The sequence below is a fragment of the Eptesicus fuscus genome, chromosome 21 (assembly GCF_027574615.1).
Source record: "Eptesicus fuscus isolate TK198812 chromosome 21, DD_ASM_mEF_20220401, whole genome shotgun sequence".
In the NCBI taxonomy this organism is placed as follows: Eukaryota; Metazoa; Chordata; class Mammalia; order Chiroptera; family Vespertilionidae; genus Eptesicus; species Eptesicus fuscus.
Window position 1 is genome coordinate 42,296,815 of NC_072493.1, and position 17,992 is coordinate 42,314,806.

At 53.9% G+C, this 17,992-nt stretch overlaps 1 protein-coding gene across 1 annotated transcript; it reads left to right on the forward strand.

Annotated features, from left to right (window-relative positions):
• Positions 1-2,167: 2,167 nt before the first annotated feature.
• On the forward strand, positions 2,168-17,300 carry ELSPBP1 (epididymal sperm binding protein 1). The gene is made up of 6 exons (XM_008154414.2): positions 2,168-2,237; positions 7,591-7,728; positions 8,128-8,274; positions 10,488-10,643; positions 13,941-14,104; positions 17,269-17,300. Exons 1-5 carry the CDS (start codon positions 2,168-2,170, stop codon positions 14,096-14,098), a joined length of 669 nt encoding a protein of 222 aa, XP_008152636.2. The 3' UTR covers positions 14,099-14,104; positions 17,269-17,300.
• The last annotated feature ends 692 nt before the right edge of the window (positions 17,301-17,992 follow it).

Consider the following 17,992-nt stretch of genomic DNA (forward strand, 5'->3'; position numbering starts at 1 on the left):
ATTCCTCACCGCAGCCCCCGTTCTCAGTCTTCATGGCCATGATCACAGCGAGGGGCTATATGTTTGTCTCTGGCTCATTCACGTCCTGTCCATGTCCGTCGTGGACAGCCCAGTGAAGGCAGGGGCCACGCCCGGCTCACACATTGCTCTATACCAGTGGTCGGCAAACTCATTCATCAACAGAGCCAAATAGCAACAGGACAACGATTGAAATGTCTTTGGAGAGCCAAATTTTTTTAAACTTAAAACTTCTTCTAACGCCACTTCTTCAAAATAGACTCGCCCAGGCCATGGCATTTTGTGGAAGAGCCACACTCAAGGGGCCAAAGAGCCGCATGTGGCTCTCGAGCCGCAGTTTGCCGACCACGGCTCTCTCTATACTCACCCTCAAGCCCTGCACCCTGCCCGGTGTAAACGCTCAATAAACATCTGTGCCTGAATGAGAGCATGAAGACGCACCAAGAGAGACCCGACCAGCAGCGTGGAGGACTGGGCAGGGCAGAGACTGGAGCCAGGGGACCCGGAGGGGAACGTGACTACACTTTAGGGAGAGATGGTAAAAGCCTGACGTTGGTCAGTAATGGCAGCGGCGGGGAGAGAGGAACGGATGCTAGGGAGAGAGCTATTCAGAAAGTAGAAGCAGCTGGATTTGGGGACTGAGAGGACACAGGGAGGGGACAAGGGGAGCAACGCGTTACTTTTGGGGTGATAGCTTGGGAGATTGGGAAAAGCACTGTCTTGGCCTTTTGGGGCTGCTGTAGCAGAAATCGGGCAGACCAGGGGGCTTATAAACAACAGACATTTATTTCTCCTGGTTGTGAGGCTGGGAAGTCCAAGGTCTTGGCCCCGGCAGATTCGATGCCTGGCGAGAAGTCACTATCTCCTTATTGTCCTCACAAGCGAAGACGGAGCTCTCTGAGCTCTTTACTAAGGGCACTAATCCCTTGCAGGAGGGCTCCACCCTCGTAACCTAATCATCTCCCAAAGGCTCTACTTCCTAATACCATCATCTTGGGGGTTAGGATGTCAACATATGACACTTGGGGAGACACAAACATTTAATAGCAAACATAGTACAATGAAATGAAGTAAGCGGGGGGGAGCGACCGGTGTGGCTCAATGGTTGAGTTTTGACCTTTGAACCAGGAGGTCATGGTTTGATTCCCAGTCAGGGCACATGCCCGGGTTGCAGGCTCGATCCCCAGTGTGGGGCGTACAGGAGGCAGCTGATCAATGATTCTCTCTCATCATTGATGTTTCTATCTCTCTCTCTCCCTCTTCCTTCCTCTCTGAAATCAATGCAAATATATTTTAAAAAATAAATTAAGGCCCTAACCGGTTTGGCTCAGTGGATAGAGCATCAGCCTGTGGAGTGAAGGGTCCCAGGTTTGATTCCGGTCAAGGGCATGTACCTTGGTTGCGGGCACATCCCCAGTAGAGGGTGTGCAGGAGGCAGCTGATCCATGTTTCTCTCTCATCGATGTTTCTAACTCTCTATCCCTCTCCCTTCTCTCTGTAAAAAAATCAATAAAATATATTTTTAAAATAAATTAAGTAAGTAAGTAAAGGGGGGAGGATACGATATTTGGGGCTATCCATCAAATGCCAAATGTTGGACTTTGAGGTGCTTGATCTAGAGGGACATGTCCAGGAGGCAGTTGAAAAGGCAACTCTGCCACCGAATTTTAGTGATCAGTCTTTGGCTGGAAATGTCTGTTCTGAACAACGATTCCACTGGGCTGACATCCATGGGGTGCTCAGCACACGTTAGGACCCATGCCAGGCCTACAGGCAGCATCAAACAGTGGCCGAGAGCCCAGTGTCCAGAGTTAGATTGTCAGGGTCCCGTCACCAGCCCCACCACTTACAACGTGTGTGACCTTCAGCAAGGCTGCTGACGCTTTCTGTGCCTCGGTTTCCCCATCTATGCAACGGGGGTCATAACAGTATCTAGGTCCTCGGGCTATTATCAGGGGTTTAATGCACTTAGAGTCCTGTGTGTGGAACTCAGTGGGTATTTCCTGTTCGGCTCTATGATCCCAGTGAATCATCACGGTAGAGGGGATGGCAGGCATGACATCAAACTTGGGTGTTGGTGGAAGAGGAAAGGGACGCACGGGAGCACAGTTGTTTCTTCCTTCAAAGCAGAAAGAAGAGGCTGGCCGAGATGAACCGATGGTCCACTTACCTGCTGGGATGGACGACCTTCCTGCTCTACTCCTACCAGACAAGTGGAGGTGAGTGTCCTGGAAAATGATGGGGGGATTGGGAAACTGGGAAGAACGAACGGGCCAAAGTAACGATTCCTGAAGCCAAGAAGGCTTGGTAGAAACCTCAGACAGACTGGGGCTTGGACCTGTTTGCTCTGTGTGACCTTGATCAAGCAATGCAACCTCTCCGAGGTCACTTCTCAACTTGTTGAAGCGGAGCGGTGGCATTTACCTCATGGGGCTATTTTGAAAACTAGAAAGAAAGAAAACTAAATAGAATGGACACAAGCATCTTTCAAGATGCTCAGTATATGGTGGGGGGAATGCAAATACTATGTTTATTTAAGGGGGGGGGGGCTCTAGCCCTGGCTGTTGTGGCTCAATTGGTTGGAGCATCGTCCCATGCACCAGAAGGTCATGGGTTTGACTCCCAGTCAGGTGCATACCTAGGTTGCGGGTTCGATCCCCAGTTGGGGTTTGTAGGGGAAGGCAACCAATTGATGTATCTCTCTCACATTGATATTCTCTCTCTCTCTCTCTCTCTCTCTCCTTCCCCGCCTCCCTCTCTAAAATAAGTTAATTTTTTTAGAAAGGAGGCGGCTCTATAATTTCAATTGACTGAACCCTCAGGCTCCCTTTACAATATTTTTAACTTAATTACGTAACTTAAACATTCCCTTTACATCACTTTTTTAATTGCAGTAAAATACACAGAACATAAAGTTTACCGTCTTAATCAATTCACATTGTTGGGCAACCAATATCCAGGGCTCTTTTCATTTTGTCCTCATTAAACAACGTCTATTCCACGCCCCCCACCCCCCGGACTCTGACCACCACCATTTGACTTTCTGTCTCTATGAGGTCAACGGCTCTGGGTGCCTCCTATAAAGGGGATCCTGCGTATTTGTCCTTGTGTGACTGGGTCATCTCACTCAGCATAATGTCGTCCAGGTTCATCCATGTTGCAGCATGTGTGTGGGTTTTTTAAGCGGAATAATATCCCATGGTCCGCATACATACCACATCTTGTTTCCCCGGCACCCACCGATGGACACTTGGGTGGTTCCACCTATTGGCTTTTGCAAACATCTCTTTGAGATCCTGCTTTCAGTTTTTGGGGCGTGTACCCAGAAGCAGAACTGCTGGGTCATATAATAATTATATTTTTTATTTTCTTTTTTTTTTTCCTTTTTCTTTTTTTTTGCTGGTCCAGTGCTGTTTGTTGACTCCGTCAGAGGTAAGAACAGGCTTCCCATTCATCACAAAGGAGGCTGAGCTCAGACACGGGGGTGCACGGGGCTGCGGGGGGCTGTAGTCCTGCAGCTGTCCCAGGGGACAGGCAGCTGAGTCGGTCCTTCGCCCTGGACACACCCAGCAGTCACTGGGCATGGCTGCCAGCAGGACCCTGGCCCCAAATCACGGCTGCAGAGCGAGACCCCCCAGGGAAGGAGTGGCCCCGGCTCAGGCCTGGAGCAGCAGCGTGGTTCTGAGGCCCCAGGAAAGAAAGGGGTGGGCTTTGGGGGAGCAGAGCTGGCAGGGCAGAAGCGGGTATGCAGAGTGAGGGTGGAGCCTGGCCATCCTGGTGGGACCCGTGTCAGAAATACAGGGTTGCTTCGCTGTGGAAGTCCGAAAGGTCAAAGGTCGTTGTGGCTGGCGGGGGGGGCGGGGGAGGGTGAGCATGACCTCCTTCAGTGAGGGCTCCTCCCCCGGGGCCTGTGCCAGAGGCTGCTCCTGCCACTTGCTGAATTCAGGCCATGGAGTGCTTGGGAGTGTAGCTGGACAGGCCTGAGCTGCCAGGCAACACGCTGTTCACGAAGGTGGCTGGGGCAGGAAGAGCGCGAAGGGCTTCTCCACCGAGTTCAAGCCAGAGGCCCCCCCCCCTCCTCCTCCTCGCCCTCGGCCTTCTCACCCTCAGCCTCCGCCTGGACCTCCGCCTGGGCCTCCCGCACCAGGGAGCTCCCGGGTGGGTACTCAAACCTGCCGTGCAGGCTCTTGTCACTGAAGGAGATCTTCGTCTTCTTTCTCGAGGAGCCAGCCTTGGTGAGGCAGGAGCTGTGCAGGGCCAGGGAGCGGCCCATCACCTCCATCTCGTGCCGGTGGGGTCCCCAGGACAGCAGGGGCCTCTGGCAGGCGGTCCACCTCCACTTCCTCAGCCTCCGGGGCCCCGGCTCCCCACTGGCCGGCAGGACCCCTGCCTTCCTCTTGGGCACCACCGGGAAGGTGTGGCCGCCCTGGTGCAGGCCTCCGATGGGAGGTACCGGGGAGGCACGCTGGCCCCCGAGCGGGGCAGTTTGGCTCCTCGGGGGACCTCATCCTCCGAGTCCACCTCACCGATGAAGGTGACGGGCAGCCCGGCCTTCCAGGCTCCCCGCCATCATTGATTGGCTGCCTCCTGCATGTCCTCTACTGGGGATTGAGCCGGCAGGAGCCCTGACCAGGAATCAAACCGTGACCTCCTAGTTTATAGCTCGAAGCTCAACCACTGAGCCACGCCAGCCGGGTCCATGAAGTTCTTTCTCAATGATCACATTCTATATTCCAGAGATTTCTAACTTGGGGCCACTAGGCAAGCACTAGTGTCCATGAAACCCTGGGTTTGTATTTTTAGAGTATGTATTTGTCAGGGTGGTGAGAACAGCTATTGTAACAAACTCCAAAGTATCAGAAGCTTCACCCAATGACATTTTATTTCTTGCTCCTATAAAATCCAATGAGGGTGCATCTAGTTAGCAGGGATCCAGCTTCTTTCATCTTGGGGTTCCACCATCCCCAAGGACTTCAGAATGCTGTGTGGATTTTTTTTTTTTTTTTTTTTTTTTGCTTCTAGCTGATACTCAAAGACCAAGAGAGTCTAGAGGACTTTGGATGAGAGCCTATTTTTGGCCAGGCCAGGAAGTAACATCCATCACTTCTTCCCATTTCCACCAGCCAGAACTCACATAACGCTTAGCTGCAAGGAAGTCTGGGAAGTGTAGTTCAGCAGTGCCTTTGGGAGGAAGAATGAAGCTGGTTTTGGTGAACACATTGCAGTCTCTACCAGAAGGGCATAGGAACCTTTCCCTAGAGAGAAGGTCTGGGTTCTTGAAACAACGGACAAGTCCCCGAAAGGTTAAGAACACAACTTATTCACACAGGGAACAATGTGCTTGGTAAAATGTCAGCTTTTCCACGTATGGGTCTCATTCTGGTCAGCCATGCCTTCCTGAGCCCACACCCACATTCCAGTGCTGAAACTCAGTACCCCCACATCCCCCTCCGCAAGTATTCATAAACTCACTTATTCCGTACATATTTGTTGAGTGATTTCTAAGTGCCAGTCACAATACTACGGGCCAGACACACAGCAATAAATAAAAGCCAGGCCTTGCCCTAGTCAGTGTGGCTCAGTGGATAGAGCGTTGTCCTGTGGACTGAAGGGTCCTGGGTTTGATTCCAGTCAGGGGCACATGCCCCGGGGTTTCAGGCTCCATCACCAGTAGAGGGCGTGCAGGAGGCAGCCAATCAATGATTCTCTCTCATCATTGATGTTTCTATCTCTCTCTCTCCCTCACTTCCTCTCTGAAATGAATAAAAATATATATTTTTTAAAAAGGTCAGGCCTTATATTCAGAGAGCTCACAGTGAATAGTAGTGATAAATACAAAAGCAAATCATTATATTCTTTTAAAAATTGGTGAGTACATTTTCAGAGATCGGCTCAGAGTGAGGAAGAGTATTAATCCAGACTGGACCAAGTCTTCATGGGGGAGAAGCAGGGGGTAAGGCTAGGAAGAGAAGAAAGCCACTCGGGGCAGGACGGAGGCCATGAGCAAAACCCCCAAAGGCAAGAAAGAGTGTGGAGTAAGGTCAAGGCCATGTTCATCAGGGCGTGAGAACAGAGAGGTCAGCGGGGCCTGGATTATGGAGGATTTTAACCCAGCTAAGAAGATTGGACCATCTGCTGGACTTCTTTGCCGATGGCTAATAGGGTCTGTTATGTGCTGATCCTCACTAACAGCTCCCCAGGATAGCCTTAACGCTGTGCACAGGGACACCTGCCTGCCTGCCCCTCACCACCAGCATCCCATTGATCCCATTGACCCAGGGACGCCCATCACTGAGGAAAGTCATTGATGACCATGACAATGACGACGAGGATGATAGCTGACATTTGTTGAGCAGCGGCCACGCGCCAGGCACCCTGCTGAGTACTTTCTAAAGCTTAACTCTTTAAACTTGGCAAAAACCAAGACCAAACAGTTCTGAGACTCCGAGGTAGGAAATGCAATGTGGCTAAGGAACCCTAATTGTGCCCACCCACTGGTGAGGCTCAAAGATGGAGTTCTACCTTTTCCATTCTGTCCCAAACCATCCATCTCCCTGTCGTGGTCGTTGCCAGGTTATACAGGGTGAGGGTCTGATCCAGAACAAGAGGGGGCTACCAGGTTGAAGACAGGGGCTTGTGCCTTGTCCACCTGTATGAGTGACAGACCAACTGTGATAACAAACAACTCCCGGATGTCCGTGGCTGAGCCAAATAGGGGTTCAGGTCGAACTCATCTGACACTTCAGTGTGGATGTTTGGTGCGATTTGGTGGTGATTCAGAGACACCGGATCCTTCTGCTGTGTGGCCCCACCATCCCGAGCGGGGGTGGGGTAGGGGGGTGCGTCAGCATTCTGCATCGGGGCCTCTTTATCAGAGTTTCTCAGCCTTGGCCCTACTGACATTTGGGCGGATGGCTCTTTGCTCCGGAGGGCTGCCCTGTGCCTGGGACATATTTAGCAACATCCCTGGTCCCTACGCAGTAGTTTCAGTAGCACAGCTCCCAGTCCCCGCTCCCGGTTGTAACCACCGAAAATGGCTGCAAACATTGTCTGCTGTCCGCTGGGGAGGGTCCTAATTGCCTCTCTTCTGTCAGCTGGCAGACAGGAAGCTAGGGCCACAAACGCTTGCTTGCTTGGGACGTTATTTTTTGTGGGGTTTTTTGGTTTGTTTTGGGTTTTTTTTGGAGCCAGAAAATGAACACCATTTCCGCCCAGATTCTATGAGTCATCATTTTGTTTGTTTTTGTTAATCCTCACCTAAGGATATTGTTTCCATTGCTTTCAGAGATAGTGGGAGGGAGGGAAGGAGAGAGAGAGAGAGAGAGACTGGTTGCCTCCCGCATGTGCCCCATAATGGGTGCAAGGAGTGAACCAGCAACCCAGGTATATACCCTTGATCGGGAATTGAACCGTGATCTGCTGGTTCTTAGGTCAACGCTCAACCACCGAGCCACGCCAGTCGGGCAATAAAAAATATATATTTAAGAAAAGAACCAGTTGTTTACATTTGCGTGTGGTTTAACTTTTCCAAGAATCAAGACATCCCCTCCTGTTTTGTCTTCTGCTCTTCAGCCGGCAAGGCTACCTGTGTCTTTCCCTTCATCTACAAGGGGTCTGCCTACTTCTCTTGCACCAAAAAAGGTAGCATCTCCCCTTGGTGTGCAACCAGAGCGGTGTATGACAGACACTGGAAGCCATGCTTGGTGGAAGGTGAGTGGAGCCACACTGCCCCATCCGCGGGTTTCTGTAAATCACGGACTACAAGAGAGACGGTGTGAGTGTATGTGGTTTTTGCAGACAGGCTGTAATATACGTGTGTGCGTGGAAAATGCTCTGGGTCACCATGTTCACCAAGATAGTGCTCTCTCAATGGAGGGACTGTAACCAGCCGACCATTGTATTCTTTGTCTCTTTCTTAATTTTCTAAATTAATAAGGGTGGGGGGGGAAGGGATTCTGTTTACGTTCTTTTTGTTAAGCCTCACCCAAGGATATTTTTTTCTATTGGTTTCTAGAGCGTGGAGGGAAGGGATGGAGGGGGGGGAGAGAGAGAAACATTGATGTGTCTTTCTCACATCGATTGGGTGCCTCCTGCATGCTTTCCATACAGATTACCCACGATGTATCTTCCCCTTCATCTATCGGGGAAAGTCCTACAGCAACTGCATCACGGAAGGCAGCTTCTTTGGAAAGCTGTGGTGCTCAGTCACCTCCAACTTTGATGAGATGAAGCAGTGGAAATACTGTGAAATCAATGGTGAGGCACGGGAGCAAGGATGGGGTGCGTGGCGGAGAGGAGAGTGGAAGTCAATGGTCCTCATGGCAGGATGGTGGCAAGGTGGAGAGCAGAGCACTATTCTAGGAGCCAAGGGTCTTCTCAGAGAGTACACGGTGACAAGCACCAGGACTCATCGGACAGGTGCTGGTGAGAAGGAAAGTGGTTTATTTAAGAGCCAGCAACCTGAGAAGATGGAGGACTCTCATCCCAAAGACCATCTCAACCTCTCAGTGCAGACAGAGGTTTTTACAAGGAGAGAGGGAAAACAGAACAAAGAGATCAAGCGGCGGGGGTTGAGAGTTCTCTGTTGAGGGGACTAAGCTCAGACCAGCACAGTCTATCCTCAGTTGGTCCTTGAAACTGGTGTGCACCCTCGTTTTATGTCATCCTGGTTTTACAGTTGAAGGTCAACAGATTTCCCAGAGCTGGGATGACTGAAGGTCCGAGTCTGTATCTTTTAAAGTTAGTTCCTAGAATTCTTATACAAACATGCTGATTATCTACAACTACATATTAGTCAGAGCCAGCATTTACAGAATAATGTCAAAAGAATGGTGTAATGGGTTACAGAAATTAGAATTTGCTTAGATCACCAAACCGATGCCCAAGAATAGGTCCTGGAAGAAAAGGTACTCTTTAGCTCTGGCTTCCTCTACTACATTGGGAAAGTTATTAAATCTCTTGGTCAGTTTGTTACCTGAAAAATGAGGACACTAAGGCTGACTTCAAGGTGTTTTTTTAAAAGATTAGAGATCATTTTCATAAAAGATCTGTCACTGTGTTTCAAACATACCACATGCCTAAGAAATAGGAGTTTTCCACCTTGCCTATCATCTGAGCCAGTAGTCAGAAAAATGGGCTTTGAAGTCAGACCTGAGTGAGACTCCTGCTGTTACCACTTACCAGCTGTGTGATCTTGGGCACATTAGATAATACAAATAATAATGGTCATAATATAGTGAACTTTTAGTAAGCACTTGCTGTGTGCCTGGCATTGTTCTAAGAACTTCACATGCAAGAACTCATTTATATGCCCTAACAACCCCTATGAGGTTAAAAAAAAATATGACCAGTAGCCCCATTTTGCAGATGGGGAAAACTGAGGCTCAAAGATGTTCAGTTGTTAAGTGGCAAAACTGTGATTTGATCCCAGGAAGTCTAAGCTTCAGAAATTGTTCTCTTAATCACTTAATCACTTAATTCTTCTCCCTCTCCCTCTCTCTTTCCCTCTGCCTCTAAACCCAGGCTAAGCCCCTTGGTGTAATTCTGGCTTCCCACAGAACCCACCCAAGCAGCGTTTTAATTAGGCAATGCCGAGTTTATTGCATACAACGTAAGGGAGAACACCGCCTTGACAGTGTCTTTTATATATTTTTTTTTTTTTGATTTTTTTTTTTTTTACACAGAGGAAGGGAGAGAGATAGAGAATTAGAAACATCGATGAGAGAGAAACATCGACCAGCTGCCTCCTGCACAACCCCTTCTGGGGATGTGCCCACAACCAAGGTACGTGCCCTTGACCGGAATCGAACCTGGGACCTCTCAGTCCGCAGGCCGACGCTCTATCCACTGAGCCAAACCCGTTTCAGCAACAGTGTCTTAATAGCATCTTGGAGGGAGGAGAGCAAAGTCGGGATGTTAATTAGGTTTGGGGGGTCTTTCAACGTGGGGATGTGATGAGGCTTGGGTATGGGTAATAATAAAGTTTAGAACTGGTGGTCAAGACAAAGTGATGTTTCTGAGAAGGATTCAAAGTACCTTAAAGAGTAGTCTTTTAAATTTATTTTTCAATTACAGTTGACGAGTCAATAGTCTTTTCGATATAATTTATTCAAAAGCTGAAAGGTCTGATGTTTACTTAAATGTGGGGTTTTTTTTAGGAAATTCTTGAAAGTTACAATATTTGCAACTTTGATCTTCCCGGACAAGAATTTCTTAGGCTAGGAGAGTCCTATGGATAAAGCCCATGGAACAAGAAAGCCTATTAACGTAGCCAGTAAACGGTGTGGGTGTCAATGGACTGGGTTCTCACTTGTCGGTAAAGCGGAAATAATAACATCACGAGAAGTTGCTTGGGAGTGTCCGATATTACATTACCTCCCGTGAGACAAAGCAAGGCCCATCGCCAGTGTGCGATGAATGGAAGCCCTTCTCACCTTCTTGACCCATAACCTTTGTACGGTCGTTTTCAGAGTTCGGGGGGAACTCGCTCAGCAAGTCCTGCATCTTCCCCTCCGTCTACAGAAATAGCGTGATCTCTGAGTGCATCGAGAACGAGGACAAGCTGTGGTGTCCCACCACAGAGAACATGGACAAGGACGGGATGTGGAGCTTCTGTGCCGACACCAGTAACCTGGGCGAGGGAGTCGGGCGGGCGTGGGCAGACCCCTTCACTTACTTACTCAACAAACGCGACTCCAGCCCTATTGTGAGCCAGACACTGGGCGGGGCTCTGGGGATACGGTGACGAATTAGGCAGAGTCCTGTTCTCATTGGTTTGATGAACAAGTAGCATAAATATGATTTTTAAGGGTTTTTTTTTTTGTCTTGTTTTGTTTTGTTAATCCTCACCCAAGGATATTTTATCCATTGATTTTTTATTTTCTTTTAGAGCGAGTGGAAGGGAGGGAGAGAGTGGGGAGAGAGAAACATTGATGTGAGAGACACATCAATAGGTTGCCTCCCACGTGTGCCCCGACCAGGGCCAAATATTGCACTGCAACCCAGGTACGTGCCCTTGACCAGGAATTGAACCTGAGACCCTTCAATGCATGGGGGGGGGGGGGGGACTCTAACCATTGAGCAACACTGTCCAGGGCAATATTTAAGGGTGTTTTTTTTTTAAATCCTATATAATAAAACCTAATATGCTAAGTGTCCAGTCGACCGGTTGGCCATTCAACCAATCAAAGCGTAATATGCTAATGTCACTCAACTGCTCACTATGACGTGCACTGTCCACCAGGGGGCAGATGCTCCAACCGGTAGGTTAGTTTGTTGCTGGGGTCCCTCTGATCAGGACTGAGCAAGACAAGCCGGACAGGCCCTGGAGCCCTCCCGAGGTCCCTTCCCAGCTGGCCAACCTCCCACGCCCCTCCCCAGCCCCAATCATGCACCTGTGGGGTCCCTCAGCCTGGTCTGCACCCTCTCACAATCCGGGACCCCTCGGGGGATGTCAGAGAGCCGATTTCAGCCCGATCCCACAAGTCAGGCCGAGGGACCCCACTGGTGCACGAATTTGTGCACTGGGCCCCTAGTCTATTAATAAGAAAACTAGAAGGGTAAGAAAACCAGTTCAAAGGACAGATTTCTTCACTGAAATAATATAATCAGTGAAGAAAAGAATGCCGAGCAGAAACAAGATTGCTAAATTAGATATAAAATACATTCACATCTAAAGGGCTATCAAACCTTTGGGGTTATCCTGTCTACCAGATAGAAATAATTGACATCTCTACTGAGCAAAAATTATTCGCAACACATCAATCTTCTACACGTTACAGCGTCGGGGCCTCCAATCCATAGCAGATGGGAAATCAAACACAGTTATGTTTCCCTACAGCAGCCGTCTGCAAACTCCCACCTATGGGCCGAATCTAGACGAACTCTTCTTTCTTCCTTTTTTAAATTGAATTTTTTTGGGTTTTTTTTAGAGAGAGAGAAGGAGAGAGGGGAGGGGGAAGAGAGAGAAACGTCGATTTATTGTTTCACTTATTTATGCATTCATTGGTTGATTCTTGTGTGTGCCCTGACCTGGGATTGAACCCACAACCTTGGTGTATTAAGCGACGCTCTAACCAACCGACTAACCTGGCCAGGGCTGGACAAATGCTTCTTTTCCTACAGCCTCCGATCCAATGATAGTCCTTACATTTTTGTGTATGCTTTTAAAAAAAAAGAAGAAGAAGAATCCCATTTTGTGACAGGTGAAAATGACATGCAATTCAAAATTCAGGGTCCACCTCAGTCGTTAGAGCATCTGCCGGGGGTCATGGGTTCAATTCCCAGCCAAGGGCACATACCTGGGTTGCAAGTTCAATACACAATTGGGTTGGGCTGCCTGCAGGAGGCAACCAATTGAAGTGTCTCACCTCTCTCTCTCTCTCTCTCTCTCTCTCTCTCTCTCTCCTCTTCCCTCCCTCCCTTCCACTCTCTCTAAAACCTAATGGGAAAAATACTCTCGGGTGAGGATTAACAAAAACAGAACAAAATCCAGCGTCCGTATGTAAAGTTTCACTAGCACACAGCCATGCCCATTCCTGACGGCTTGTCTGTGGCTGCCTTCCCGCCACAATGGTGGCCAACGCTGCGTGATGCTCAAAGCTGGACCGTCTGGCCCTTCACAGGAAGTTTGCTGACGCTGAGCTAGAGAATGGGGTGACCCTGAGGGCTTGACCTTGGCAACAGACAATGGTCTAGAGCGACATGAAAAGGTCCTATAGCAATACCTTAGCCCTTTTTCGCGTTTGTTTGTTTTTTTTTTTTTAAATATATTTCTTTATTGATTTCAGAGAGGAAGGGAGAGGGACAGAGAGATAGAAACATCAGTGATGAGAGAGAATCATTGATCAGCTGCCTCCTGCACGCCCCCTACTGGGGATCAAGCCTGCAACCCGGCATGTACCCTTGGCCGGAATCGAACCTGGGACCCTTCAGTCCACAGGCTGACGCTCTATCCACTGAGCCAAGCCGGCTAGGGCTTTTTGTCCCCGTTTTAGATCACTTTTGTTAGTGGCCAATCATCGGCGCCTGAAAGCACCTTCCTTAACACATTTTCTCCAAGAGACGCGTGGGAGCCGCCTTGCGCTTAGGGAAGGAGCCGGCAGTCCGGCGCTCTGCGTGGGGCCGTTTAAAACCGCGAAACCGCCAACCAAACGCACAAAAAGGCAAAGCGGGGCGGACTGCGTGTGGCCGGGAGGGCCCGCTCTGCAGCAGGGGAGCGGAGGCGGCGGAGGGTGGCTGCTGGCCTGGGGCTGGGATCGGGGGCCCTGGGGGACTCCTTTTTCACTGCTCGGCGGGTCCACCAAGGACTGCAGACCTGCCACCAGCATTGATTTGGGGGCCCCACATGAATGTCAGCGAGTAGGCGGATCCTCAAATCGGGGGTCTGTGACTAGAGGACCCACTGTAACTTGTCCCCTGCGAGCCTCACTCCACTCCCTGGCTCTTCCAGGGACAAAGCTCTGTCCGTCTCCCGCCACCTCCGACCCCTGGTGCTTCCCCTTAGCCCTCCCCCACCCTCCCCCCAAGTCCTAAACTCAGCTCCTTTCCAAAGGCAGAGAAGTCCTCTGGCATTCAGGTCTAGGCCAGTGGTCGGCAAACTGCGGCTCGCGAGCCACACGCGGCTCTTTGGCCCCTTGAGTGTGGCTCTTCCACGAAAGACCACGTGCGGGCGCGCACGTACAGTGCGATGGAAACTTCGAGGCCCATGCGCAGAAGTCGGTTTTCGGCTCTCCGAAGAAATTTCAATGGTTGTGCTGCTGATGTTTGGCTCCGTGGACTAATGAGTTTGCCGACCACGGGTCTAGGCCAGCGTTTCGCCCCTCCCCCGGGACCCCGGGCCGCGCCCACACCACACGCCTGCGCTTTCCGGGTAGCGCCCTGGCGCGGCGATAACCACCGTCTGGTCTCCTCCTTCCCCCAAGGGATCACCTCCCTGGTGCCCGGCGCCCCCTGCCACTTCCCCTTCAACTACAAAAACAAGAATTACTTCAACTGCACCCGCAAGGGGTCCAAGGAGAACCTCCTGTGGTGCGCAACCTCCTACGACTACGACCAGGACCGCACCTGGGTGTACTGCTGAGCCCAGGTGAGACGGGGTGGGGGGGGGGGGGGGGGGGAGGGGGGGCGCCTGGGTGTACTGCTGAGCCCAGGTGAGACGGGGGGGGGGGGGGGGGGCCTGGGTGTACTGCTGAGCCCAGGTGAGGGGGGGGGGGGGCCTGGGTGTACTGCTGAGCCCAGGTGAGACGGGGGGGGGGGAGGGGGGGCCTGGGTGTACTGCTGAGCCCAGGTGAGGGGGGGGGGGGGCCTGGGTGTACTGCTGAGCCCAGGTGAGACGATGGGGGGGAGGGGGGGGCCTGGGTGTACTGCTGAGCCCAGGTGAGACGGGGGGGGGGGGGGGGGGGGGGGCCTGGGTGTACTGCTGAGCCCAGGTGAGACGGAGAGGGGGGGGGGGGCGCCTGGGTGTACTGCTGAGCCCAAGTGAGACGATGGGGGGGGGGGGGCGCCTGGGTGTACTGCTGAGCCCAGGTGAGACGGGGGGGGGGGGGGGGGGGCGCCTGGGTGTACTGCTGAGCCCAGGTGAGACGATGGGGGGAGGGGGGCGCCTGGGTGTACTGCTGAGCCCAGGTGAGACGGGGGGGGGGGGAGGGGGGCGCCTGGGTGTACTGCTGAGCCCAGGTGAGACGATGGGGGGAGGGGGGCGCCTGGGTGTACTGCTGAGCCCAGGTGAGACGGGGGGGGGGGGGGGGGGGGGGGCGCCTGGGTGTACTGCTGAGCCCAGGTGAGACGATGGGGGGAGGGGGGCGCCTGGGTGTACTGCTGAGCCCAGGTGAGACGATGGGGGGAGGGGGGCGCCTGGGTGTACTGCTGAGCCCAGGTGAGACGATGGGGTGGGGGTGGGGGGCGCCTGGGTGTACTGCTGAGCCCAGGTGAGAAGGGGGGGGGGGCGCCTGGGTGTACTGCTGAGCCCAGGTGAGACGGGGGGGGGGGGGGCGCCTGGGTGTACTGCTGAGCCCAGGTGAGACGATGGGGGGGGGGGGGGGCGCCTGGGTGTACTGCTGAGCCCAGGTGAGACGGGGGGGGGGGGGGGGGGGCGCCTGGGTGTACTGCTGAGCCCAGGTGAGACGATGGGGGGGGGGGCGCCTGGGTGTACTGCTGAGCCCAGGTGAGACGATGGGGTGGGGGTGGGGGGCGCCTGGGTGTACTGCTGAGCCCAGGTGAGAAGGGGGGGGGGGGCGCCTGGGTGTACTGCTGAGCCCAGGTGAGACGGGGGGGGGGGGGGGGGGCGCCTGGGTGTACTGCTGAGCCCAGGTGAGACGATGGGGGGGAGGGGGGGGCCTGGGTGTACTGCTGAGCCCAGGTGAGACGATGGGGGGGGGGGGGCGCCTGGGTGTACTGCTGAGCCCAGGTGAGACGATGGGGGGGAGGGGGGGGCCTGGGTGTACTGCTGAGCCCAGGTGAGACGGGGGGGGGGGGGGCCTGGGTGTACTGCTGAGCCCAGGTGAGACGATGGGGGGGAGGGGGGGGCCTGGGTGTACTGCTGAGCCCAGGTGAGACGGGGGGGGGGGGGGGGGGGGGGCGCCTGGGTGTACTGCTGAGCCCAGGTGAGACGATGGGGGGGAGGGGGGGGCCTGGGTGTACTGCTGAGCCCAGGTGAGACGATGGGGGGGAGGGGGGGGCCTGGGTGTACTGCTGAGCCCAGGTGAGACGATGGGGGGGAGGGGGGGGCCTGGGTGTACTGCTGAGCCCAGGTGAGACGATGGGGGGGAGGGGGGGGGCCTGGGTGTACTGCTGAGCCCAGGTGAGACGATGGGGGGGAGGGGGGGGCCTGGGTGTACTGCTGAGCCCAGGTGAGACGATGGGGGGGAGGGGGGGGCCTGGGTGTACTGCTGAGCCCAGGTGAGACGATGGGGGGGAGGGGGGCGCCTGGGTGTACTGCTGAGCCCAGGTGAGACGATGGGGTGGGGGGGCCTGGGGGCCTCGCGCAGGCGCAGGAGGGCGCAGGGGCCAAGTCTGGGGGCGTGGCTGATGTGAACGTGCGGTCAGGGAGCACCCTGGGGAGGGGGGGGGGGGGGCGGCGCACCGTGGATGGGAAGGTGGGATCCGTTCCTCCCAGCGTGTGCGATCTGCCCAGGTTCCCGGCCAGGCGAGTGCCTTCCCCGGAGACCAGATGGAGTGTTTTGGGGGCGGGGTGGGGGCAACTTCCCACGTGAGAAGGCTGGGAGACATCGGGGTGCCCTGTCAGGCAGGAGAGCAGGGGAGCGGGTGGGCGAAGCTGGGCAGACCCAGGATTCCAAGTGCGGGTCCGGCAGCTCTGAGTGTGAACGAGTGGGAACGTGGGATTTCTCCAACCGGAGCTGCTGGGAACAGACGGCCCTCCGGTCCCCGGCAGCCCAGGCGCGGGGTGGGCGGTCCACCACCCCCCTCGCTGCGGGGCTGACCAAGGAGCAGGCGGGGTCCGCGTTTCTTCCTCGTCCTCTGGGCGCCCTCCCCACCTGGGCGCTCTCTCTGCAGGACCAGCTCTCTCTGCCTTTCTTTCTGGTGAGTCCCTCCTGGCTTCAGCCTTCGAAAGCCGGAGACAGTCTCTGCAGACCCCCTGCAGGGACCCACCCGCCTAGCCACGGGCATTCTGGGATTTAAGCGGAAAGAGAAGCCCTTTCATGAGGCGTGTGGACCAAGCTCCACTGTCAGGATGGAAAACGCTGGCGCTATTTCTCCTGAGCGCCGTCATGCGCGTGGCTCACGGGTGATGCCAGCATCCGTGGCTCCTCCTCCGCTGTGGCCTGGCAGTGAGAACTCTCCCCTGAATGGAGAGAGGCAAGGGTGGGTGTGAACTAGGGTGGGTGTGAACTAGGGGGGGGGGTGTGAACTCGGGGGTGTGAACTCGGGGGTGTGAACTCCGGGTGCCAGCTTAACCGGGTGGCTATTCAGAAACACCCACCGTGGTCCCCGGTCTGTGTCTGAGACTGAGAATATGTTCAGGGCCCGTCCTCCAAGTCCCACCCGTCAGAGCAGATCTCACTTCTTGCAGGTCCCTCTCCCACCACACCTCCCACAACAGAGCTGAGGCGCTCAGGGGTCTTTGGCTGGCTCCCAGGAGCCAGGGGAGGGCGGGGAGGGGTCCAAATGCTGGTGCCAGGGGAGGGGCGGGGAGGGGGGGTCCAAATGCTTGAACACCAATACCGTTTATATTGCAGTGTGAGTCCAGGCATACCTGTTACCTAAACGCTGGCTCTGGGTTTTCTCTCCAAGGGGAGGAGGACCGTCCCCCGAGGAAGAGGAAGTGTGGGGCCAGCTTCGTCTTCTCCGTGTCATCTTTCAAGCTTCGCTGATCACCTTTAGAAACAACCTGTCCGCTATCTTGCTTGACCCCTCGGTCACCGGTGAAGAACAGAGGGGAAATGCGGCCCAGGCACCAATACAGGAGCCCGAACGTGAACTCGGGCTGCCTTCCTGCTTCCTGGCAGGAGCGATGTGGTGAGGGGGGCCAGTGCGTGGTGGCTGCGCTGGGGAGACGCCTGTGCGGCGGGGAGATCAGGCTGCCGGCCCAGGGAGCCTCGGAAGTCAGTGCAGCCTCACGCTTCTTTCTGGGAAAATCACAGGTTTGGGTGGAGCATTCGTGGGTCCTTAGGAAATCATTAATAAATAAACTAGTAAGTAAACGAAGGGTAGAAAATTCATTGCAAGACTGCCTCGGTGACGCCTTCCCCTCGACCATGGCAGACATCAATAATCGATGACAGAATCTGTTTCCCTGCGAGCCCAGATGCAATCTCTTGTTGTCCTTCCCCTGCCCTCTCCCCTCCTTCTTTTCTGCCTCTCCCTCTCCCTCTTTTTAAAAAATATGTCTTTATTGATTTTCTTTTAGAGAGAGAGGGAGAGGAAGAGAGAAACATTAGTGTGCGAGAGAAGTATCAATCAGTTGCCTCCCACAATCACCCTGGCTGGGGGAATCGAGACCCTGGGCATGTGCCCT